Genomic DNA, 25,494 nt, shown 5'->3' on the forward strand with positions numbered 1-25,494 from the left:
CCAGGACTGTAAATTTGTTCATCATACTGAGTAGCTTCTGGTCCCAGGCAGTAATATCCTATAATTGTCTCTTCACCTCCCACACTCACCTACTTCCTTAATAATTATTCAAATTTTTTGACCCAGGCGCCAAGGTGTCCTAAAAGCATATTGGATCATTACTGTTACAGAATCTGTTCTTTCATCCCTCACACACCAATTAGGATTGATGTACATGTGTGTACATGCGTATGGAGGCAATAATATTTACATTTCCTTTGCATGGTCAACACATGTAACCCCCAGTAGAGCATGGGAAGAAGTTAATGGTATAACATAGAAAGTGTCCTAACAGGGCCGGAAGTTTGGCCTAGTGGCAGAGTGCTTGCCTACCATGCATGAAGACCCGCGTTCAATTCCTTGGTACCAGATACACAGGAAAAGCTGCAAGTGGTGCTGTGGCTCAAGTGGTAGAGTGCTAGCTTTGAGAAAAACCCAAGGACAGTGCTCAGGCCCCGAGTTCATAACCCAGGACTGGTGGAAGGAAGGAAAGAAGGAAGGAAGGAAGAAAGAGAAGGAGGGAGGAAGGAAGGAAGGGTCCTAACAATCCCTTGTCTGAGCTCACTGGAGAGGTCTGTGTTTGTTCTTCTTATGGAAGCAAAGGTGAAGTGAGAAAATGCTTTACATTGGTATCTAACTGTTGAGATTGTTGTGAGAATTAAATAAAACAAAAGAAGTCAGAAATCCTAGCTATTCAGGAGGCTGAGGTCTGTGGATCCTGGTTCAAAGCCCAGCCCTGGCAGAAAAATTTGAAAGACTCTTAGCTCAAATTAGCCAGAAAAAGCCAGAACCAGAGTTGTGGCTCAAGTGGTAGAATGCTATTCTTTAGCAAAAAAACAAGCAGGAGCAGGAGGCCCTGAGTTTAAGCCCCAGTAGTGCTCCAAGTAAACAAACAAAGGAGAATCCAACAAAGTGAATGATATACACTAAGTATTCAAATAATGTCAGCTTTTCCATATTCTAAACTACAAAAAATATTTGCTATAGAGATTTCTAGATCATTTATAACATATGGGGGAGTATAAAAAGAGCACAGAAATTGAGGGACAAAAACTGAACAAATGCAGTAGTGGTACTCAGTAGACATTATGTTGAAAATGAAATATAAAATTTGTGGATAGAGAAAAAAGAAAACAACTGGGAGAGAACAAAGCAAGGGATGATATTGCCCCAAAAGAAATGCAGTCATAGCCCAGGGTGGTGGCTCATGCCTGTAATCCTAGCTAATCTGGAGGCTGAGATGGTTCAAAGCCAGCCCAGACACAAAAGATCGTGAGACTCTTATCTCCAGCTAACCACTAGAAAACTGGAAGTGGTGCTGTGGCTGAGAGGTAGGGTGGTAGCCTTGAGCTGAAGAGCTCAGAGACAGTGCCCAGGCCCAGAGTTCAAGCCCCATGATCCCCCCCCCAAATGCATTCATTATCTAACTTATAAAACTGTAACCCCTCTGTACAACATCTTAATAGTAATAAATAAATAAAACCAGAAAACCAACATATTAGAAGCAAATATGTATATGTAATATATATAATGGTGGGAAAATGGAAGAGAATGATGGAAGAGGTAATCAAATATTGATCAAGATGCATTGAACTTTTTTTTTTTTTTTATCGGTAGTGGGCCTGGGCATTGTCCCTGAGCTCTTCAGCTCAAGGCTACCTCCCTACCCCTGGAGCCACAACGCCACTTCCCATTTTCTAGTGGTTAATTGGAGGTAAGTCTCTTGGACTTCAATGCCCAGGCTGGTTTTGAACCTTGATCCTCAGATCTCAGCCTCCTGAGTAGCTAGAATTACAGGTGTGAGCCACTGCACCTGCTGTATTGTACTTATAAACTGATATGTTGAATTAAGTTTTAAAAAGATATTTTGAATATTAAATTTGTTTCCTTTTATTTTTCTGCCTTGAGAATATTGGGTACCTTGACATTTTGCTGTTTGATATTTAAATGTTCATATATATGTTTATATATATATGTATATGCATGTGTGTGTATTCTCTTTTTATTTCTTTTTGGTAGTATAGAGATTTGAACTTACAGTGTTGGCAGTCTCTCTACCAGTTACGATATATTCCAATCTTTTTGGCTTTAGTTACTATTTAGATAGATTTTTCAATTTTTATCCAGTCCTGGCTTCAGACTTTGAATCACCTATCTCTAGTTCTAGTAAAGCTAGGATTAAACTTCACACACCATTCCTGGCTAATTGTATATTATTGTCTGAGTTCTAAACTTTATTCTCCTCAATTTCAACTAAATGTTTTTTCTCCAACTTCCTCATTCCTCTCAAGACTTATAAATAGACCCATAAAGGGAAATACATTGTCTGAAGTTCTTAATATAGTATTTGTTTGGCTGACACATACTCACCCCATTAGACCTCGGGCACCACAAATAAATTCAAGAAAATGCTTTTTTATGCATGCGGTTGGGGTTTAGGGATCATTTGTGGCAAAGATACTAGGATAGTAAATGGCTAAAAACTCCTCTCCCTCATATGAAAAGTGATATATGCCCTTGGTTTTGTTATTTCTCTAACAGAAACCTGAATAGGATAATAAATAAACATTGCCATTAAATTCCTCAGCATTTTTCCTGATCTTTTTTTAAATTTTTTTAATTAAAGAATTTATTAACATTGCATCATATTTTAAATGACGTGTTTAACAAACAAGTATTCAAGAAGGGAATCTCTATATACAATCACTGGCACTTTTTTTCTGGTCTTGGGAAAGCACATCTTTGTAAAATTCAGAGAAATACTTTCCTCAATTTTGAGGTCTTGAGAAAGTCACCTCACATATCTTCTGAGTATCTTGTCTTCTCCTTCTGTGAAGTGGAGCTAATAGTGACAATGTATTATAAAGGTTAAATAACATAATGTGAGATAAGAGTTTGGGTGCCATGCCTTTCATAAATACACAGCCTTAAGAAAAAAAGAAAACAGTTGGTAGTTCTAGAGTAATAGTACCTCCACTACTATTGGTCCATAAGTTCTGAGATCGTCACAGAAGACCAAACTGATCCGAACCTGGAATGACCTCTACTTCTCCACAAAATTACTCCTCAAACTGAGAAAGTTCAAATACTGAGACGAACCATATGGAACTGCTCTAATCCAAGAACTAGTGAAGACAGATATTGAACTGATTCTCTCTAGAGATCACAGAAAGACTCAGGAATCAATGACTACCTTGAAAAGTAGGAAGAGGAAAAAGAAGGGGGGGTAGTGTGGAGCCAAATTCTGTGGGAAAGTGCACCTGGTAGATTCTTGACATTCTAGCCAACACAAGAGAGTTTTGTGAGGAGCCATAAGCAAAAGACACTCCAAACATTAAGCAAATAGAAAAGGGAAGGTACTTTTTATTTCTATTTGTTCATTTGTTTGATTTTGGTACTGGGTATGGAAAGTAGGTCCTTGAGTATGCTAGGCAAGTGCTCTATCCAAATGCTTGTCCATACAGAACTGGGTGAAGAAACCTGTTAGTCACGTACTGCAAAGTATTTTCTTAATCAATTAAAAAACTACATGATTTTGCATCCAAAACACAGAGAGCTATTTGGAAATTCCCCAAAGCAGTTTGTTTTGCTTTTTCTTTTTGTTGCTTTGGTGGTTATTTGTTAATTTATGTCTTTGTAGCCAAATCCCATTATTTAGTCCAGGCTGGCTTTGAATTCACAATTCTCCTACGTCAGCCTCTCAAATTCTAGGACTAGAGTCTTAAACTACCATGTCAGCTCTTTAACCTCCTTAAAGTCTGAAAATAAGAGGAAATTGGCTCCCAGATAATTTCAAAACCTTAGAAACCAAGTCAGACACTGGTGATTAACACTTGTAATCCTAGTTGCTTAGGAGGCTAGGATCTGAAAGCATTGTGGTTCCAGACCCGCCCAGGCAGAAAAATCCAAGAAATCTCATCTCTAATTAACCAGCTTGCCTTTGACATCCTGTACTTTCCTTTCTCGACTCTAAAACTGTGAAAACCACCTCACAGGGATTTCATGGGCAGTGCACTTTATGGGCCATATGCCTGACCTAGGCCTGAGCTCTCAGAAGTGCTCAACAGAGAAATGGCATTATTATGAAAAGCCCCAGAAATTAGAATCCTATCTCCTGTATTGTTTATAATTGGAAAACTGTATTTAGATATGAATCTAAAGTCATTGTTCTGAATGAAATAGGAATTTCCCTCATGATTAGGCAATGTGGGAAAAAGTCTCTACCCACAGGCAGACACCTTCAACATTTTATGCCTGTAGCTCCTCCAAAGTCTGGCAGAAATTTTCTCTACACGTCCCACATCAGCAAGGCTGGATGATCTGAACCCAGAAGAAACCAGAAAAAATAGTGACATGTCAAGGGTACACAGACAGCAGTCCTGTCCTCTAAACAAGTAGACCTACTAACATCTCTACTAATCAAGTTATGACAACAGTTTTCCAGTCTTTCAAAACAAAAACAAGAAATCTAAAACAAGTACCCAGGGTACTGAGCTAATATTGCTTACATTCATTCTTAAGATGGGTTATGACTGATTGTGGAAGCAAGTGCTTATTCAGTACTGCTTGAGTAGACGAGGTGTTTAACTAAGTCAACCCACCTGTATGGCTATGCCTATACTTTCTATGGCACAAAGCCCCAAACTTACTGTCTGCTGGTGCTGCAGGGGAAAAAAAAAAAAAAAAGCATTTTAGTCAGGCACTGGTGGCTCAAGCCTGTAATCCTAGCTACTCAGGAGGCTGAGCTCTGAGGATCGCAGTTCAAAGCCAGGCTGGCATGAAAGTCCACAAGACTCTTAGTTCCAATTAACCACCAGAAAACCAGAAGTGGCACTATGCTTCAAGTGGTAGAGCAATAGCCTTGAACTGAAAAGCTCAGGGACAGTGCCGAGGCCCAGAGCTCAAGCCCCACGACCGACAACATCCCCCCCTCCACACACACACAGGCGTGCGCACGTCTAGACTGCACTGAATTCCTACACCAGTCATGATATGTAATATTGACCTTCCACTTCTTCACCTGGAAAAGGAAGATGTCTGCTGCCTTCATCCAGTTGTTGCTCACGCCTGTAATCCTAGCTGCTCAGGACTCTGAAATCTGAGGAACTTGATTAAAAGCCAACTGGGGAAGTGGTGCTATGGCTCAGATGGTAGAGTGATAGCCTTGCGCTGAAGAGCTCAGGGACAGTGCCCAGGCCCAGAGTTCAAGCCCCTCGACAGACCAAAAAAAAGGAAAAGGAAAAGAAAAGCCAACCAGGACAGGAGGGACAGGAGTCCAAGAGACTCTTACTTCCAATTAACCAGCAAAAAAAATGCCAGAAGTGGAGGCATAGCTCAAATAGAAGAGTGCCAGCCTTGAGTAAAAAAGGTAAGTAAAGGGGCCAGGAGTTTGGCCTAGTGGTAGAGTGCTTGCCTAGCATATCCAGGTTCAAGTCCTTGGTACCACATACATAGAAAAAAACTGGAAGTGGTGCTGAGGCCCAAGTGGTAGAGCTCTAGCCCTGAGAAACTCAAGGACAGTGCTCAGGCTCTGAGCTCAAGCCCAGGACTGGCAAAAAAAAAAAAGGTAAGTAAAGAAAGGCCTTGAGTTCAAGTCCCAGTACTAGCATCAAAACAAACTAAAACAAAACAAAATATCTGCTTTGGATGCAACAGACACGACTTTCCCCATAACCAGAGGTCCCTTGACCTAAGTAGCTACTCAGCCCTCTTCAACAATCAGCTGACCCTGCTGAGTACCACAAAAAAAACCCAAAACCCTTCCATGAAACTTAATTTCCTCAGCCAGAACTGAGAATTAGAAAGAATAACACTAAGATGATTTATATAGGTATTCCTTTTCAAGTTCTCTGGATACCTTCTTCATCCACATTGCCTTTTCAAACTGCCCCTCCCCTATCCATCCTCCCTGTCGTCCCTCCCACTCTCCTCCCCCCACAACTGAGGGCCTTACTACTCCAGACATATTCACAGGATTCCTGATTCTACCACATTCCTACCCTGGATCCACTTGTCGTGAACACCTAAGAAGTGTTCTTAGCTGAATCAAGCAGAAACAGGTGAGGGATTTCAACAACGATATAGTGATCGTCTACTGTATGCTAACCACTGTGTGTGCTGTGTACGCAGTCACACGTTCCATTATCACAGCAATGCTTAGAGGTAATCACCACTGTCCCCATCTCACAGATGACACAACAGAAATTCAGAGCAACTAAGAGACTTTTCCAAAGTTTCAGAGCCAAGAAGAACAGACCATGTCTCCTGGTCTCCTGGTCTTTCCACTGTGAGAATGTTTGTTTAAGTAAGAGATGAATGTAAGCATGCACACATGCCAGTCAGTACTAGGGCTTAAACTCAGGGCCAGGGTGCTGTTCTTTAGCTTTATCAATGAAGGCTGATGCTCTACCACTTGAGCCACACCTCTTTGGTGGTTAATTAGAGATAACCGTTTCACAGAGGGGCTGGGAGCATGACCGAGTGGTAGAGTGCTTGCCTAGCAAGCACAGAGCCCTGGTTTTAATCCTCAGTATCATATACACAGAGAAAGCCAGAAATGATGCTTTGGCTGAGTTCAAGTCCCAGGACCGGCAGAAAAAAAAAAAAAAAAGGGTGGGGAAGCCGGGAGTTTGGCCTAGTGGTAGAATGTTTGCGCACGCACAAAGAACTGGGTTTGATTCCTCGGTACCATATACATAGAAAAAAGCCAGAAGTGGTGCTCTGGCTCAAGTGGTTGAGAAAGTCCAAGGACAGTGCTCGGGCCCTGAGTTCAAGGCCCAGGACTGGCAAAAAAAAAATTCACAGACTTTCTTGCCCTGTCTGGCTTCAAACTGCAATTCTTAGATCTCAGCCTCCTGAAAAGCTAGGATTACAGGCATGAATCGCTGACACCCTTCCTACTAAGAACCTTTTCATCTCGTATTCCTCCTTTGTGCATGCGCACATACGTGCACACGCGTGCGCGTGTGCACACACACACACACACACACACACAGAAACTCCTAATTTTCACCATGTCGTTTGATAACTGCAGAAGAGAGGCCATATCCTTTCCATGCTATTGAAAATGACAATATCATTGCCCCAGTACTTTAGTCAGAGGGAGGAAAGAGAGAAACTATTTCTGTGACTTAAGTAATTTCCCAACCTTAGGAACAAGGACACAGGAACAAGTCTCATACATGGAAGTCTGATCATAAGATTCTAACACTGCTTTTAAACAATGCTAATCTTTCTTGTGATGTGGCCTAAATCCTAAAATCTTTTGCTGGCTCTCTTTCTTCTAGTTCAAGTAGACACACAAATATTAATGAACTACACATAAACCATAAATATATCTGCAAATGATAAGTTCTCATATCGACACAGATTTTCCTCACAGCTTGCACACATTTGACTCTGGTCCAAGCCATGCTGACCTGAAATAGTTGCTGGCTGCGGCGAGAACCACGCGGTGGCAGGAGAATTCCTCAATGTCCACACACAAGATGACATCGGTCAGGGCATTTTCCACTCGAAGGGTCTCCAGGCCATTCTGAAGAATTAGGGACAATCCCGTGTCATCAAATTTCACCTTCTCCCCATTTAAGATTTGCACCAAGTTTCCCTTGTTCTGGGAGTTTTCTTCTGTGGTGGGTGCCAAGGGCCCTTCCAAATTCTTCTCTACCACCTCGCCCATGGCCCAGGTGCCCCTTTGTCCCGCCATCAACATTCAGACTGCAGGAGCACCCAAGTTTCAGGCAGGTCACATTGCAGAAGCAGGGCGGATTTCCTGTGCAAAAAGCTCTCCACTTATCACCAGCTGTCACACACACATAACAGGAAGTCGCGCACTTTCTCATCCTGTTACTACAAATGCCAGAAGCTCCTATTCTCCTTTCTGTGACTTACCACAGGGCTAGACATTAGTTAAGAGTGTTTGTGTAGGAAGAAGGGGTGGCTTCTCAGAGTCCATTGGGAGCTCTGTGTGGTTATTTTGGTCCACCTCCCACCTCATATCCGTGAGCAGGAAGCCTCTGGGTCTGGTTATAATGGTTGTAGTCCAAGTGGGACAAGGTGTCAATGATGGGATGGCCAGAGGGCATTCCACAGCCCTTCTTCTGATTATTCCCAGGGCTCTGAGACCACACTATAAGCTCTCACCCTGTTCCTTGGGGATCTTGACGACCTCGCTTAGCCCTAACATCCTCATTTCATCAAGGCAAACCATGTCTCACCAAAATAATATCTAAGGCCGGGAGTTTGGCCTAGTGGTAGAGTGCTTGCCCAGCATGCACGAAGACCAAGCTTCCATTCCTCAGTACCACATACATAGAAAAAAGCCAGAAGTGGTGCTGTGGCTTAAGTGATAGAGTTCTAGCCTTGAGAAAGCCCAAGGACAGTGCCCAGGCCCTGAGTTCAAGGCCCAGGACTGACAAAAAAAAAAATCTAAAAGAAGAAATAGTCTCCAAAAACTCCATCTCTAGGGTCTTATCTTTCAGAAGACAAATCAGAGTAGAACATCTGATCTTAGTCATACAACTAACTCTCAAATGGGCCAGATCATACTCACTGTCTACTGACAAGGCCTTACATTAAATGGCAGATCGTAAAGTACTTTCATTACCTTGGCTGGGAGTGTATCCTAGTAGTAAAGTGCTTGCCTATCATGCACAAAGCTCTGAGTTTGATTCCTCAGTACCACACCAGAAGTGGTACTGTGGCTCAAGGGGCAGAACACTAGACTTGAGCAAAAAGTGTCCAAAGACAGTGCCCAGGCCCTGAGTTCAAGGCCCAAGACTGGCAAAAAAATAAAAAGTACTTTCATTATCTCTTTAGTTCTCTGATAATTAGCAACAATTCAATTGAAATCCTATGATTTGTGAGCAAGGAATGCTAAAATAGATAGGCAGGCATCTTTCCACAATGTCTGAATTTATTGAATTGTAATACATTCACAAGCTATATCAATTTTGCTGGTATTACTTTGTTGAGATCAAGCAAAAACAGTTTTGCTTGATAGTCATGAACCAATTATCCATGAGATTATTTTATTTCAATCTTAATTTTTAATATTAACTCTCTGGACACACTTTACACATCACAGTGCTGTATAAGAACAGTTAAAGGGGTTCAAAGAGGCCTAGCCTAAGGCAAAAGCTACTGAGGGTGGTTAGTCAAGAAGTCAACTTAAGAACCCAGCCAAGGGGCCAGGAGTTTGGCCTAGTGGTAGAGTGCCAGGGGCTGGCCCCTTCTCCAGTTTCCCGAAAACGGGCGGCCATTGCGATTTGTTGCTGACTTGCAATCTTTAGCCCAGTGCTTCCCTTTACCACAGCGTGGACATGTGCCAGGTGATTTTTCTCTCTTTAACCTGGCCTGGCGTGGGCATTGCGTTATCCAATGTCCTATTTGTCCACAAGAAAAGCAACGCCCTGGGGGTCTAGCATCCTGAGAATGCCGCTGACCTCTGTATTTTAGAAATTCAGTAACAGTCTTTCCTTGAGGAGCGGCGGCTAAAGTAAGGCCTTGTACATGGGAGGGTCCAATATCAGCACACAGTGAAATAAAGTCCGTGATTCCTCCCTTATTCCTATGGGGTCTGATAGCCGCCTGACAGGCGGCGTTGGCATTTTCATAGGCTATGTGTCTAACTATAATCCTCCTTGCGTTCTCATCTTGTACTAGGCGGTCTGCAGTTTCCATTAATCGAGACAAAAATTCTAGATAAGGTTCATTCGGTCCCTGTTTAACTTCTACTAGATTTTTTTGTACGATTGGAATTGCGTAACCTTTTCCAAGCCTCTCTAGCCGCAGCATTTATTTGTAAATAGGCCTCCTTTGCATAACCCAATTGATCTTCGGTGTTTTTATAGGTTCCCTCTCCTAACAACTGATCAACAGTGTAAGGCAGGTTCTTAGACCCATTTGTTTCAATTTTAGCCCGACACTGTGCAGTGAACTCTGTCTCCCATAATAAGTACTCTCCTGCACTAAGGCATGCTCTGGCAAGCCGCTTCCAGTCATTTGGGCATGCAATACCAGCACACGCGGCCTCCAATATTACTTGAGTAAAAGGGGCAGTTGGCCCATATTGGGAGCAGGTACTTTTTAAATACTGTAATAGTTTAACAGGAACAGGTTGATGGTATACTTGTTCATCATGATCAACTAAACTAGGGAAGCATCGAGGCCCTGAAATATCTTCCCTCTCTCTAGCGGCCTGAGTCAGGTTTAATTGCGATGCACTGTGCCTGGTTGTGGTGCCTGTTAAAAGGGACTTGTTGCTAGGGCCTTTAGGCTTGCCTAAAGGTTGAAAAAGGGGTTGAGGCCGTAAGGCTGCAGCCGGAGGCGGTGGGTGTGAGGGGTAAGGTTTAGAATCAGACATCATAGTGGCCTGAGGGTCATCTTTCTTTCCTACTTCTGGGGGGGCTCTCTGCTCCATCCCCATTTTCGATAGAAAATGTAGCATTTCTTCTAACTTCTTCTCTATCGTAGCCACCCGGCCCTCCATTGACTCATCATAACTTTCCTCCTTGATATTCAAACCTGAATTCTGATACTCAATATCTACTGGTTGTTGTTCCCTTTTCAAGATCTCACTTAGACTCTCTTAGGCTGCGGCATATGGCTCAGCCTCAGGTTTTTCAGAAGGGTCCTTTAACTCATAAATTTCCCTTAATTCAAGATTAAGTTCAGCATTCTCATGTTGAGGATCTATGCATTCATTTACTAGATTCCATACATCAATAGCCTCTACTGGGGTCTTTTCGGGGCCATATACATTATAATATTCTTGAATTCTTTTTCCTATCTGCTGCCAGGTTTTTTGGAATTTCTCCTCTAAAAACCTCGGGCATGCCTCCTCGACAAACTGTAGGAAGCTCTGAAGCACCCCTTTTTCCACCCACGTTCCGTGGGCTTCAAGTAGGTCTGTTAAGATCGGTACAAATGACCTATGGCTATTAACTTGACCCATAATTTTTACTCCTGACTATACACTCTCTTAAGATCCTCTCTTAATAGTCCTACGATGTGTTACTCACCACAGCGGGGTCCTCCACCATCGTCCCAGATTTTCAGGGTCCCTGTTCAGGCGCCAGATGCCGGGGCCTACCGGCAGCAAATTGGGGTTCCTGAAATAGGGGGCAGGGACTGGAAAAATTAGAAGAGAGACAAACACATCGGGTCCGGGAGGTCTGCAGCCCAGGCAAAAACTGCAGCACCCCATTTATTCTCAACTCAAAGTTTATATCCCTTCTTGAGACCAGGGCACGGCCAGGTGTTACATCCAGATGGTTAATCAGGGAACTGTTGGGGGTTACATTCATATGGTAAATCTCAGATCAATTGAACAGGAGAAGGCCAAAAAACAATAAGACAATCAAGCAATTATCTGATGCAAATCAAAGTACAGTTTGATTCCACTCTTGCTCCCGACACCCAGGCCCTGAGTTCAAGGCCCAAGACTGGCAAAAAAATAAAAAGTACTTTCATTATCTCTTTAGTTATCTGATAATTAGCAACAATTCAATTGAAATCCTATGATTTGTGAGCAAGGAATGCTAAAATAGATAGGCAGGCATCTTTCCACAATGTCTGAATTTATTGAATTGTAATACATTCACAAGCTATATCAATTTTGCTGGTATTGCTTTGTTGAGATCAAGCAAAAACAGTTTTGCTTGATAGTCATGAACCAATTATCCATGAGATTATTTTATTTCAATCTTAATTTTTAATATTAACTCTCTGGACACACTTTACACATCACAGTGCTGTATAAGAACAGTTAAAGGGGTTCAAAGAGGCCTAGCCTAAGGCAAGAGCTACTGAGGGTGGTTAGTCAAGAAGTCAACTTAAGAACCCAGCCAAGGGGCCAGGAGTTTGGCCTAGTGGTAGAGTGCTTGCCTAGCATGCACGAAGACCCAGATTCAGTTCCTTGGTACCACATACTTAGAAAAAGCCGGAAGTGGTGCTGAGACTCAAGTGGTAGAGCTCTAGCCTTGAGAAAAATCCAAGGACAGTGCTCAGGCCCTGAGCTCAAGCCCAGGACTGGCAAAAAAAAAAAAAAAAGAACCCAGCCAACAGGGGCCAGGAGTTTGACTTAATAGTAGAGTGCTTGCCTAGCATTCAGGAAGCTCTGGGTTCCATTCCTGTGGTACCACATTCACAGGAAAAGCCAGAAGTGGTGATGTGGCTCAAGAATTGTGCCCAGGCCCAGAGTTCAAGCCCCAAGACTGACAAAAACAAAACAGAAACAAAAACACCGAACCGAGCCACAATCTGTTAAGGAACAGTAGTGTCAAAACACTACTGCACTACTGTTCAAGTTGCAAAGCTGGTTCAAAGCTAAGCTGCTCCCAAATTAACTGGATCAAGACTGAGGATGGATGAATTATATCAGGCAGGACTGGAGCTAAGCTAAAGCTCCTGGGACTGAGTCACAAGTTCTTTGCCTGTGTGACTGTGATGCATGCACCAGCTGTTCAGATGATGGGTCAGCAGGAACCCATCTACTCCAGTGCTAAGCACCATTCCTTTATGTGCTCCAGGTGAGGAGGTTGCATTATTCCTTGATATAGTGTGCTTCATAGTCCCTGGTCTGCTTTTGTGATATGACTTGTTTGATATTATCTGACATGTATCTATTTGTTCCTGATTTAATTAGATTAGTTCTTAGTGGTAATTTTTCATAAACTCTTAGTGGTAATTTTTCATTTTGTGTCAGTGTGCCTCATAATTTGGATGGTTGTGTAGTGGCACAAATAAGATAGGAAATCATTCTGCTTTAGCATTTGCACTGAAAATATTTGCAGCTGCTGTTTTATAAAATGGAGTTACTCAGGGAAAATGACAGCCTGAAAGCTAATGTTTTATACAATATAAAGTAAGTTTGAACTAAGGAACACTTCTAGGACTTAATGTATCTTAGTCCACATAGAAAGCCAATAAAGATAGCTAGGTATTTCTTTATTGAATAGCTCAAGATATTAAAGTTCCTATTACAAAGCCATAGTAATAAAACATCTTGATACTGGCATAAAAATAGATCTGAGGACTGATGAAACAGAATAGAAGACTCAGAAATGAACCGACTAATGAACTACCTAATATTTGATAAGAGAGCCAAAAATACATGATGGAACAAATAGTGTTGGTGGCAGAATGAGCTATCTATAGGCTGAACACAGAAGCTAGATCCTTATGCATCACCCTGCACCAGAATCAATTCCAAATGGATGAAAAACCTCAATGCAAAGCCAGATACCATGAAGACTATTACAAGAAGGGATAGGGGAAATAGTAGGGGTCCTGGATACAGGCCAAAATTTCCTAATTAAAGATTCTGAAATATAACAAATCAAAGAAAGACTGTGATTGTGTCGAACTGAATGGTTTCTGCATAGCAAAGGATATAGCTAGCAAGATAAGTAGAGAGTCCACAGAATGGAAGATCTTTATTAGCTATGCATCAGACAAGGGCATCATATTTAAAATATACTTACATCTCATAAAATTAAACCCCAAAAAACAAATCCTCAAGGAAACAACAATCCAATTAATAAATGGGCTAAAAACTTAAATAGAGATTTCTCAGAAGAAGTAAGAATGTCTAATAGACACAAGAAATGCAAATGAAAACAATGTTAAGATTCTACTTCACTCCAGTTAGAATGGCCATTAACAAGAAACTAACAATAACAGATGCTGGTGGGGATGTGGACAAAAGAAAAACTGGTACAATGTTGGTGGGAATGGAAACTTGTTCAACCACACTGGAAAGTGGTATGAAGGTACTTCAAAAGACTAAACAGAGTTCTCCTGTGACCCAGAAGTCCTACTCATAGTGTTTACCCTAATGATCACACACAATACCACACTAAAGCTACCAGCACAACCAGTTCACTGCATTATAATATACCAGACTTGAGATATGGAACCAACCCAGGTGATGCCCCTCAGAGGATGAATGAATCAAGAAATGTGTTATGTATACACAATAGAATTTTATGCTTCCACCACAAAGAATGCTATTGCCCCATTATTAAGGAAATGGAAAGCCTTGGAAAAAATTATATTAAGGGAAGTAAATAATACCCAAAGAAACATAGGTTTCCCTAATTTATAGTAATTAGAATATGCCTAGAAATCCACAAGTAAACACAATGGCTGTTAAAAGACAAAAAAATGTACTTGGACATGATAAATTAAACCAGACTGGGGCTGGGAACATATCTTAGCAGTAGAGTGCTTGCCTAGCATGCATGAAGCCCTGGATTCAATTCCTTAGTACCACATAAACAGAAAAAGCCAGGAGTGGTGCTGTGGCTCAAGTGGTAGAGTACTAGCCTTGAGCAAAATAAGCTGAGGGACAGTGCCCAGAGCCTGAGTTCAAGTCCCAGGACTGGCAAAAATTGAAGAAAACAAAAACAGGATTCTAAATATTCACACAGTGAGACCAAAGAAAAAAGATCACAAAGTCCAATAGTTATGTGATTATGATCATATAAAATCATGTTTATCAAAATGAGCTCCAAGAAATGGAAACAAAAAGGGTTTTTTCATTACTTTACTTTCTGTTTCCCCCACCCTAGCCCCCTTTGTCACTGTTTTTTGTTTCTGTATGTTTTGTCTTGTATGTAAGTTTGGGAGTCTCTTAGGAAAATGGAGGAGAACTGGACTCCAGAGTGGAATGGTAAGAGGCTATTGTCTCCTGGGGGCCCAGGTCAGGATGACCTGCCTGAAGACAAGCACATCACCAAGCATCTGGTGCTTTGCCGTACCTGGGGGAATAAGGCAGGAGTCCATCCCTCAGGGAGGGTAAGGGGGACAGAGAAATGATATGCAGTCCTCCCACTCCCTGTAGTCTTGACTTTGAGACTTCCTACCACTTGTCTTTTGCAACCTCTCAAATTAGAAACAGCACTGACCATACTCAATCCATCTCTTCTCACAAAACCAAGAATAAAATTCAACTCCTCATTCATGACAGATTCTGGACACCAGATCCCCTTACTAATTTTTATATATCTCCCAAGTCTGCTGACTTACCCCAGCACCCAACATGAGCAGCTCTCTGTAACCTTCCAACTAGGAAAGGAAGTATAGATTTGTACCAAAGGTGTACAATGATGCCATCTCAATTTTACTATTGAGAAAATAATCTATATCTTACTAGTCTATTAGGCTTTATAATGCCCATTATCAATACATTCTGTTCCCACAGCAGTGAGTAACCTTACTCAAGAAAAATCTCTATCCCAGGCCACCGATTTCACCCTCCAACCCTAGCCACCTGTCTCCTCTACCACAATTTATAAACACCTATGATCCCAGCACTTGGGAGACAGAAACAGAAGGATTCTGATTTGGAGGCTACTGTAGGTTATGTAGCAAGATCTTGTCTCAAAAATAAATAAGCACTTTATGAAATTTAATCCATTTAATCTTCCTACTAATCTGATACAATTCACTACTGAAATCTCCATCTTAAAGACATAAAAACAAATGAAATCTCATTAATTATAGCACACTATTGTTCCAGTTAATACCCAAGGCCCCAGAGAACTAAGAAGCTGTACTCCTACCGCAGGCGAATGGTCCCTTGTGTTACCTGCCAAATCATAAGAGAATCCCAATCTCTTCCACTGCATTCTGAAGACACTGCTGGCCTGGTGCTTCCTTCCCAACTCAACTCAAGGCCACCCAATGCTCCTTTTGGCTCCTGTCTGTCAAATGTTCAGCTAAGCCTGCTAGGCCAACAAATAAATATAGCAATGAGCTAGGACCTGCCTGAATCAGGAACTGGAAGTTTTTTGAAGAGGAGTAGAAGGCTGAAGCCCACAACCAAACTCTAAAGATGGGGCCAAATTCAAAGCCAGTTGTTCTATAATTTTATCCAGATGTGTCATGAAGAATTGACCCACACCCTGTTTTCCCAGGTGCATAGAGATGTCAGGTCAGCCACCAAAGATATGCACAGAGTGCCTGGAGTAGGCAGGGCAATCTACCTAAGCCTGGCTATAAACATTCCATTGTGGGCCTAACAGAAAAGGCTTCCTTCCACCTCCCTAGACCTAATGGCTTTTTCACTAACCTCTGCCTCTTTGCTCAGACCTCATAAAAACCCAACTATTCTCTCACCTCTTTGCAAAGTCTCTAAGTCCACAGGAAGGCTGTGCCCCTCACTTCTTTATCTCAATAAACAGTCCTCAACTGTGGAAGATTGAGTCTGGCCTATTTCCTTCATTTCTCCTCCATTTCCCTAACAGGTTGTTTTAAAAAGATCTTGTTCAGTGCTCTATTTCCTCATATATGTTTCCATAGAGAGTATGAGCTACTTTGGTCAACATACTAAAAGGCTTTTTAAACATGATATTCATGTCCACCTAGCCTGGTCCCTGAGTATAACTCTGGAATGTCTCCGGGGTCCTGAGTTTAAGAAAATCAAATGTAGGACTGGGAGTGTGGCCTAGAGGTAGAGTGTCTGTTGAGGTTGCACAAAGCCCTGGGTTGGATTCCTTCATATCACATACACAGAAAAAAAAGCCAGAAAGGGTGCTGTGGCTAAAGTGGTAGAGTGCTAGCCTTGAAAAAGCCCAAGGATAGGGCCTGAGTTTAAGCCCCAGGCCTGGCAAAAAGAAAAAGAAAGAAAAGAAAGTCAAATATTTTCAAGACCCCTACTAGGTGGTTTTAAACAACCTCACCCTAAAACATCTCCCAAAATGTAAGGAGTCAAAATGTAAAAAGCTCTTTAAGGGAGCTAAGGACATATACACCTGAGATTCATTCTTGGCTTCTCTGAGGGGTCAGTAGAGACTAATACTGACCCACAACTGATAATAGAATCAAGAAAGTTGCTGGATTTTTGTTTTGTTTCTTGACAGTATTGGAATTTGAACTAAGGGTCTTGCACTTGCTAGGCAGATGCTCTAACACTTGAGCCACAAATGTAGGCCATTTTACTTTTAGGTTATTTTTCAGATAGAGTCATTTTCCTGCCCAGCCTGCCTGAGACCAAACCCTTCTACCTCTTCCTCCCACATAGCTAAGATCGTAGGTGTATACCGTCATGCCTGTCTTATTTGGTTTTGGGGTTTGTTTGGGGGGGTTTTGTTCTTTTTGTTTTTGTCAGGCATGGGACTTGAACTCAGAGCCTGGGCACCGTCCCTGAGCTTTTCTGCTCAAGGCCAGCACTCTACTAATTTCAGCTACACAATCACTTCCAGTTTCCTGGCTTCAAACCATAATCTCAGACTCCTGAGCGGCTAGGGTTACAGGTTTGGGGCACCAGTGCCCAGCCCTAGCTTGTTAAAATGGGAATCTCACTAACTTTTGGCCCAGGTTGGCCTCAAACCACTATTCTTCCAATCTCTGCCTTCTGAACAGCTAGGATTACAGGTATAAGCCACTGCATCCAGCAGAAGTTGGTTCAAAATACACTACCCTACACCCCATATTTCATCACATCCAATAAATCCTTCTTTTGTGGGGGGGGGGGACTAGGGAGTGAGGGTATGGATCCTGGGGCTTGAACTCACGTCCTGGGTGCTGACAATGAGACTTTTTGCTCAAGGCTAGTGCTCTACCACTTGAGCCACGTCTCCACTTTCGGCTTTTTTTTTGGGGGGGTGGTACTTAATTGGAGGTAAGAGTCTCACAGACTTTCCTGTCCAGTCTGGCTTTTAATGGTAATCCTCAGATCTCAGCCTCCTGAGTAGCTATGATTACAGGTATTTGACTCCCGCACCCAGCTTCTTCTTTCCTTCTCCTTCTCCTTTTTTCCCTTCTCCTTCTTCTCTTCCTCCCCCTCTTCTTCCTCCTCCTCTTTCCTCTTCTTCACTGTCTTTTTCTTCTTCGTCATCTTCTTTTAACTTTTGCTATATATCTTGTCTAATACTCAATAATAAATGCACCTTCTGAAAAGACTCAGAAGTACCATTTGATATGCTAGGTAAGCCCATTCCATTTTATGAGAGTGAATTGTATGCATTCTTTCTAACATCAAATTTAGTGACATTTATTGGTTGAAACTGGCCCTGCCGGGAAGACCCTCCTCATAGCTACTGGGAATTACTAGCTGGGCAGTGGTAGCTCATGCCTGTAATTATCACTACGTAGAAGGCTGAGATCTGAGGATGGTGGTTTGAAGGTCTACGAGACTCTTATCTCCAATAAACTACTCAGGAAAAGCCAAAAGTGGCTCAAGTGGTAGAATGCTAACTTTGAGCATGAAGAGGGTCAGGGACAGTACCTATGCCCTGAGTTCAAGCCCCAGGACAGGCAAAAGAAAAAAAGAAGGAAGGAAAGAAAGAAAAAAAGAGGGAGGGAAGCAGGGAGGGAGGGAAGGAGGGAGGGAGGGAGGGAGGGAGGGAGGGAGGGAGGGAGGGAGGGAGGGAGTTTGGCCTAGTGGTAGAGTATTTGCCTAGCATGCATGAAGATGTTTCTCAGTACCACATACATAGAAAGGCCAAAAGTGGTGCTGTAGCACAAGTGGTAGAGTGCTAGCCTTGAGGAAAGTCCAAGGACAGTGCTCAGGCACTGAGTTCAAGCCCTAGGACTGGCAAAAAAAAAAAAAAGGAAGAAAGGAAAGGGAAGGGAAGGGAAGGGAAGGGAAAGGAAGGGAAGGGAAGGGAAGGGAAGAAATTGGGAAATATTACAATTCAGAGATTTGAGTTTTTCCAAGACATAGTTGTTTTGGAGTTTCCATGGCTCGCACCTATAATCCTAGCTACTCAGGAGACAGATCTGAGGATCATGGTTCAACGCTAGCCTTGGCAGGAAAGTCCATGAGACTCCAATAAACTACTCAGAAAAATGCCAGAACTGGCACTGTGACTCAAATGGTAGAGCACTAGCCTTGAGCACAAAGAGGCTCAGGGACAGCACCCATGCCCTGAGTTCAAGCCCCAGGACACGCAAATAAAACAATATTTGTTCAATAGTTTCCCACCTCATCCCTATCACACTATACATTTCCTTTTAGACTGTGGATGTTCTAAGACATCTTTGAGTTTGGACCACTCTCTAGCTCCAATTAAGGATTGAATTTCAAAAAAAATCTCTACCTAACCCCTTCGTTTTCAATGTAAATTGAGTCTCTCCTCCTTACATGCAACAGAGCAGCAGAGCGCATTAGGATATTCCTCTGTCTGGCCTACGTTGTTCATCACGCCTAGCATGTAGTACAGTGAGGTGACATGAAGCCATCATCTTCCCACCACAGGCTATGTTTACCTTCAAATACTCACAAGAATGCTGCATTTGCAGCTCAATCTTGGTATGTTTTAGCTTCTACATCTTCCTAAAGAAAAAATATTTTTTCTGAAAGAAAATTTCCTAGTAGGCACTCAATTTTGAACCATTTGATATAATGTAACCTCCTATTCTTCCCATGTGTCATTATGTCTGGCTGGGCAGACATAATTTAAGCCCTTGGAAAAGGCAGGAAAGATTACAGAAAAGAAAGAATAAGACTGTTTAGAGATGTAGGTGTTGGTGGATATCAGGAAGCTAAGATCTGATCATTTTAATCTCCAATTAACTAGCAAAAAGAAGGAAGTGTGGCTCAAGAGGTAGAACACTTGCCTTGAGTACAAAAGCTAAAAAGAGTGTGAAGCCAAGTTCAAGCCCCAGTACAAGGGCCCCTACACACACACACTCACACATGAAAAGAATATTCAAAGAACCAAGTAGTGAAGATAAGCATAAGGTCAAAGCAAGGTCAGTTGATGCTACTGCTTTTATTAAAATGGGTTTTTCAAAACAAGTCAGTGCCTTAGTTTCTCCATCTGAAGTTAAAGGTAGTAACAATATCTATTCAATTTACTGTGGAGATGAGGAAATGAATGACCATATGTGAACAACAGTTGGCATATCTTAAGCACTATATAAACAAACTTTTCTGGAGAAGAAAAAGTGTGGGTGTATTTCCTTCTACATTCTGCTGCTGGCTTGCAATCAAAAACTCTTTCGTTACAATACCCTTTGTCAGTCTGGGAAAAGCTTTACCAGCCTTCTATTGTCCCCATATCATTTTGGATCGTTTTCACATAAGCAGAGTAGAGGGGTCCATATGCCACATCCCTTAGGGAATAAACATTCCTATCACTCCACCCTTTGCAATGAAATATTATTTTACTCATAGAAATTCATAGAACTTATCCATCTGAGAACTCTTCCACATTAAAAAGACAATTTGAAAATAATGATATCATAAAGCACATTATTTCTGGGCTAAGCACATTGTTGCTGGACTAAGAGCTCCGAGGCATCTTAACTCTCTTTAGTCATTCCCTGCCTATATCTGGGTTCACTTATTGCAGCTTCACTATATTGAGGATTTAAAAAAATATGTAACTGGTGATCCCTCACCTACCATAGGAGTTATGCTCCAGAGACCCCCATGATACGTGAAAATCCACAAAGTAGCAATAAGTGAACCATGATGTAGTGAGGGACAACTATCTACTATGGCTACATAATGGATTTTCTCTGGAACTTAACTCCTGCCATAGGTGATAGGGATAGGGATAAGTGATGGAGATCACTGTATCCTAGTAATTTGGTATGACTGTCTACTTTCCCTTTTTACAACCAATAAACCAAAGTCCCACATTTAAGTTGTATGCTTTGTTCTAAGTCACATAGTCTCTACTATGTAAGTTGATTGTGGCATTTGACCTATCCATGCTTTATTCTAATGGAAAGCTGCCATCCCATAGCTTCTTTGCCTAAGGAGACACTCTTGGTGCCCCACATGGTTCTAATGTTTCTCCTTGTAAATTAGACTTACAGTGCTGTCTCCAAGCCAAAATATTCAAGTATAGAGATTAAGTCAAAGACAGCTGGCTCAAAAAGACAGGATAGGTCTACCTGTCTATCTCTTTCTCCCTTTTTCCTCCCTCAAAACTTTCAAATAAGAAGCGCCAAAAGAGCCAGCCATTTGAGCCAGACACTACTGGCTTATGACTGTAATCCTAGCTACTTAAGAGGCTGAGATGGAAATCAAAGTTCAAAGCCAGTTGGGTCATAAAAGTATTTAAGACTCTTACATTTAAACAGCAAAAATCCAGAAGTGGAGATGTGACTTAACAGGTCGTGCTAGCTTTGAGCAAAAAAGCCAAATGTGAGGCCCAAGTACCTAGTATGGGCACAAAAATATAAAAGAAGAGAAGAGTCAAAAGGGGAGATATTGATCAAGATATCTTCATAAACTACCTTGTTTAATGTCAACTCCTTTGCACAAACTACTTAAAGAACATTCAAAATAATAAAATAAAAGTTAAGGAGATAGAAGAAGATGGTGGCAAAACAATAGGGAATCACCATACCTCTCGATAACCAGACAGAGCTTTAGGATCCTATTACGCACTTCTCTCCAAAAGATGCACAAGTATATAAACAAATAGAGAATCATAGCAATGGGAAATAACTCATAACTTGTACACATAAGGATTGAATATCATAAAAGCCCGCCCCTAACCCAATCCCCCAACCTGGCAGCATGGCTAAGCTGTGAAAGCAGCACCATAGCTGCCTGGGACTCCAATACCATCCAGGGAAATTATAGCATCCAGACACAGAACACTTCCACAGACCAGTGGCATGGCACTTCAACATCCAGACCAGAAGAACTTCCACAGCACCACGAGTCTGATATATACAGCTTTCATGGTTTTGAGGAATGTTCCTTCTATTCCTAATTTTCCCAGTGCTTTTTAACATGAATGGGTGTTGCATTTTGTCCAAGGCTTCTTTCTGCACCTATTAAGATGATCATGTGGTTCTTAACCTGTTGACAAGGTGTATCACATTTATTGATTTGCATATGTTAAACCAGACTTGCGTCTGCAGAATGAAGGCTACGTGGTCATAATGTATGATTTTTTTTTTGCTAGTCCTGGGCTTGAACTCAGGGCCTGAGTACTGTTCTTGAACTTTCACAAGGCTAGAGCTCTACCACTTGAACATCAGCACCACTTTCAGCTTTTTTCTATGTATGTGGTACCAAGGAATCAAACCCAGATCTTCATGCATGCTAGGCAAGCACTCTACCAGTAGGCCAAACTCCCATCCCCTTAATGTATGAGTTTTTAAACTTTGTTTCTGGATTCTGTTGGCTAATACTTTATTAAGAAACTTTACATCTGTTTTCCTCAGAGAAATTTGTTTGTAGTTCTCTTTTTTTGTTGGGTCATTACCTGGTTTGGGGATGAGTATGATATTGACTTCATAGAATGAGTTTGGAATTACTCTCTGTTTCTATTCATCAAAGAGCTTGAGGAGTATTGGTATTAATTCATCTTTAAAAATCTTATAGAATTCAGTGGTGAAGCCATCTGGGCCTGGGCTTTTCCTTGTTGGAAGACTTCTGATACTTCCTCTATTTCATATGTTTTTGGCTTGTTTAGATGTCGTATATCTTCTTGGTTCAGTTTAGGCAGTTTGTATGTTTCTAAAAATTTGTCCATTTCTGCTAGGTTTTCCTTTAGTCATTACCATTGTTGCATGGAAACTCAGTCATGAGAAACAGAGAAGCTACCACTTAAAAGGCCAAATTAAGAATCATTAAAGAGGCCGGGAGTTTGGCCTAGTGGTAGAGTGCTTGCCTAGCATGCATGAAGACCCGGGTTCAATTCCTCAGTACCACATACATAGAAAAAAGCCGTAAGCGGTGCTGAGGCTCAAGTGATAGAGCATTAGTCTTGAGAAAGTCCAAGGACAATGCTCAGACCCTGAGCTCAAGCCCAGGACTGGCACCAAAAACAAAACAAAAAAAAAAAAAAAAACAGAATCATTAAAGAGCCAGAGGGCTAAGTCAAGACCTAAGGAACAAAAGGCTCATGGTATCCTTAATATGTGGCTATTAAATCCAAAGAGTACAAGAGCAAGGACTCAATAACTGCATACCCAAAGCTATGGACATGGTAATGGAAATATAAACATAACTATATAGACATAAAAACCTATGACTCTATAGACATAATGTTTTATTTCTTAAATTAATATGTTTCTATGACATACAAAAAATTAATTGTTAAAAAAAAAGAATGGAAAAGTGAACAGGTGGTTAGGGAATTTGTGGCCTATGACAGATGAAACAAACCATCCTAATGACAACAAAGTGGGGGCAGGTGACTACAAAAGAAAGAATAATAAGCAGATAGTCTGTAAGAAGAAGATAAAGAATGAAAGAACAGGAAAATAAGAAGGAAAAAAATGAGAAAGCCTGTGAGTGTGGCCTAGTGATAGAGTGCTCACCTAGCATGACCAAAGAAGCATGCACAAAATTCGATTCCTTGGTACCACATACATAGAAAAAGCCAGAAGTGGTGCTGTGGCTCAAATGGTAGTGCACTAGCCTTGAAAAGCCCAAGGACAGTGCCCAGGCCCTGAGTTCAAGCCCCAGGACAGGCTAAATCTTATAGGACACAGAAAGGAAACCTATCAATCAGAAGGCCATCTGCTTCCCTTACAAGGCCAACTATAACAAAGGAAGGGTAGAAAGGGTATAGGAGGTGGCCAAGAGGCAGACATAGGATAAATTCTCATCTTTCTCTGTTGTAGAGAGCTCTAAAGATGAGCTGCAAAACCAGGAAAGGGTTAAGAGGTTGGAAGGTCACATTGTCAGTACTAAGGCTGAAAACTGGACCATGGAAAGGTCGAAACCGATAAAGTAGGATAGATATGCAAGTTATGTCTGAGTTGTAGTCTTTACTTCCCAAAACAATAAGGGAACCAGTTATTGAATATGTACACAAACTCTGTTTCATGTTAATGACTGCAATTAACAAAATAGATTAATGTCTTGTTTTCTACACATACCTATGGAAAGCTAAATAAATAAGATTGCTTATGCAAACTCGGTGTTCAAGAGCCAGTGAGACTTGAACCCTTTGGTTCCTCCTTGCTCTACCCTCTTTGTGTTTGTTCTCATTTCTTCAGCTCCAGTATCCGGTCATGCTGTCCTAATTTGTGGAAAGCAATACTATCATGTTTCTCCTTTAATAAACTTTCCTATACCATTTAAAAAAAAAAAAGAGCCAGAGGGCTGATGGTGGTCTCTTGTTTCAAAGACCAGTAGCCCCAAATACAGCTAGCACAAAGCTTATATAGGCAAAAAACATGTAAGGTATGTGGAATGAAACCTAAGAAAAGCGTTACACATAAGCAAAGTAAACCAGATGAGGACACTAAACCTAATAGAAAAGCAAACCATCTAGGGAAGCAATCAGGGGAAATCAAGAGCCAATTGTCTAGAGAAAGCATAGACCAAGCCTCCATACTCCACCATCAAAAAAGCAATAATAATAATGGCCCCTGTGGGCCAGGAGAGTAGCTAGAGGTAGAATACTTGCCTAGCATGCACAAAGCCCTGGGTTCGATTCCTCAGTACCACATACACAGAAAAAGCCAGAAGTGGCGCTGTGCATCAAGTAGTAGAGCGCTAGCCTTGAGCAAAAAGTGTACAAGAAGAGTGCCAGGATGAGTTCAAGCCCCAGGACTGGCAAAAAAAAAATGGGTCCCTGGAGGGCACTAGAAAGAAAGAAGCTTGAGAGAAGGAACATGACTTCTACTCAGTTGTGCTGACTGAGAAGCATGAGGCATCCCAGATATAATAGCAGACCAGGTAGGACATTTAGTACATAGGTCAAGTGTATGAAGTAGTTGGACTGCTGGTGTAAGTGTATTAAAACTTTAAAAGAGATTATTTCTGATTGGTAAGTTTTACATGCCTTCTGGTTTATTATTTGTACTTTTCTGGGTTTCCTAGATTTTCAACAAAGATTTTTCTTCCTAAATGGAGTTGTAGGGGTGAAGTGTAGGAAATTTCCATTCACCCTACAAGTTCAGTAAAGTAGCCTGACAAAGGCAAATGAAGGAGAAAAGGCTCTGGGTTTATTGACACGTAAAGGGGGAAAGTCACCATGTGTAGAAAATCACAGGAGTGTGGTTACTTGTTAGCCCAAAATTATTCAGAAACCTTATCTGCCTCCTTTTCTACGGGGAATTGTAGAATACTCAATATGAGAAGAATCGTGACTTTTATAGGAGAGTTCAGTGGGCATGAAGAATATATAGTGGCTTCAGATAAAGTCTCTTTGGCTGGACGTGGTGGTTCACGCCTGTAATCCTAGCTACTCAGGAGGCTGAGATCTGGGCACTAAAGAACATGAGACTCTATCTCCAATCAACCACTGGAAAAACGGAAGTGGTGTGGAGGCTCAAGGGGGTACAGTGGTAGCCTTGAGCTAAAGAGCTCAGGGACAGCACTCTGGCCCAGAGTTCAAGTCCCATGACCAACAACAACAACAAAGTCTCTTTGGCTGGCAGAATGAACAATGGACTTTCTTCAGAACTGAAATAAAGAGCAGCAGTGTGTGACACAAGTCTGTCCAGGAATGTTGGCACACTTCAGTCTTTCTCCTTCTGATATGAATTTAGTTAAGTAGGGCCCCAGTACTAGAACAACAA

At 41.7% G+C, this 25,494-nt stretch overlaps 1 protein-coding gene across 3 annotated transcripts in view; it reads right to left on the bottom strand.

Moving 5' to 3' along the window:
* Klhl6 (kelch like family member 6) overlaps positions 1–25,494 on the bottom strand; it is a 112,471-nt gene that overhangs the window by 39,843 nt on the left and 47,134 nt on the right. Inside the window, exon 1 of one of the 3 annotated variants that reach the window (XM_090342788.1) lies at positions 7,458–7,750. The exons of the other annotated variants lie outside the window; for them this stretch is intronic. Coding sequence (XP_090198914.1) covers positions 7,458–7,750 — 293 coding nt within the window. Of the gene's footprint in view, positions 1–7,457; positions 7,751–25,494 lie in introns of those variants that run through there. 3 annotated transcript variants of the gene reach the window in all.

This window comes from Megascapheus bottae, chromosome 1 (genome assembly GCF_031878675.1).
Source record: "Megascapheus bottae isolate mThoBot1 chromosome 1, mThoBot2.hap1, whole genome shotgun sequence".
Taxonomy (NCBI): Eukaryota; Metazoa; Chordata; class Mammalia; order Rodentia; family Geomyidae; genus Megascapheus; species Megascapheus bottae.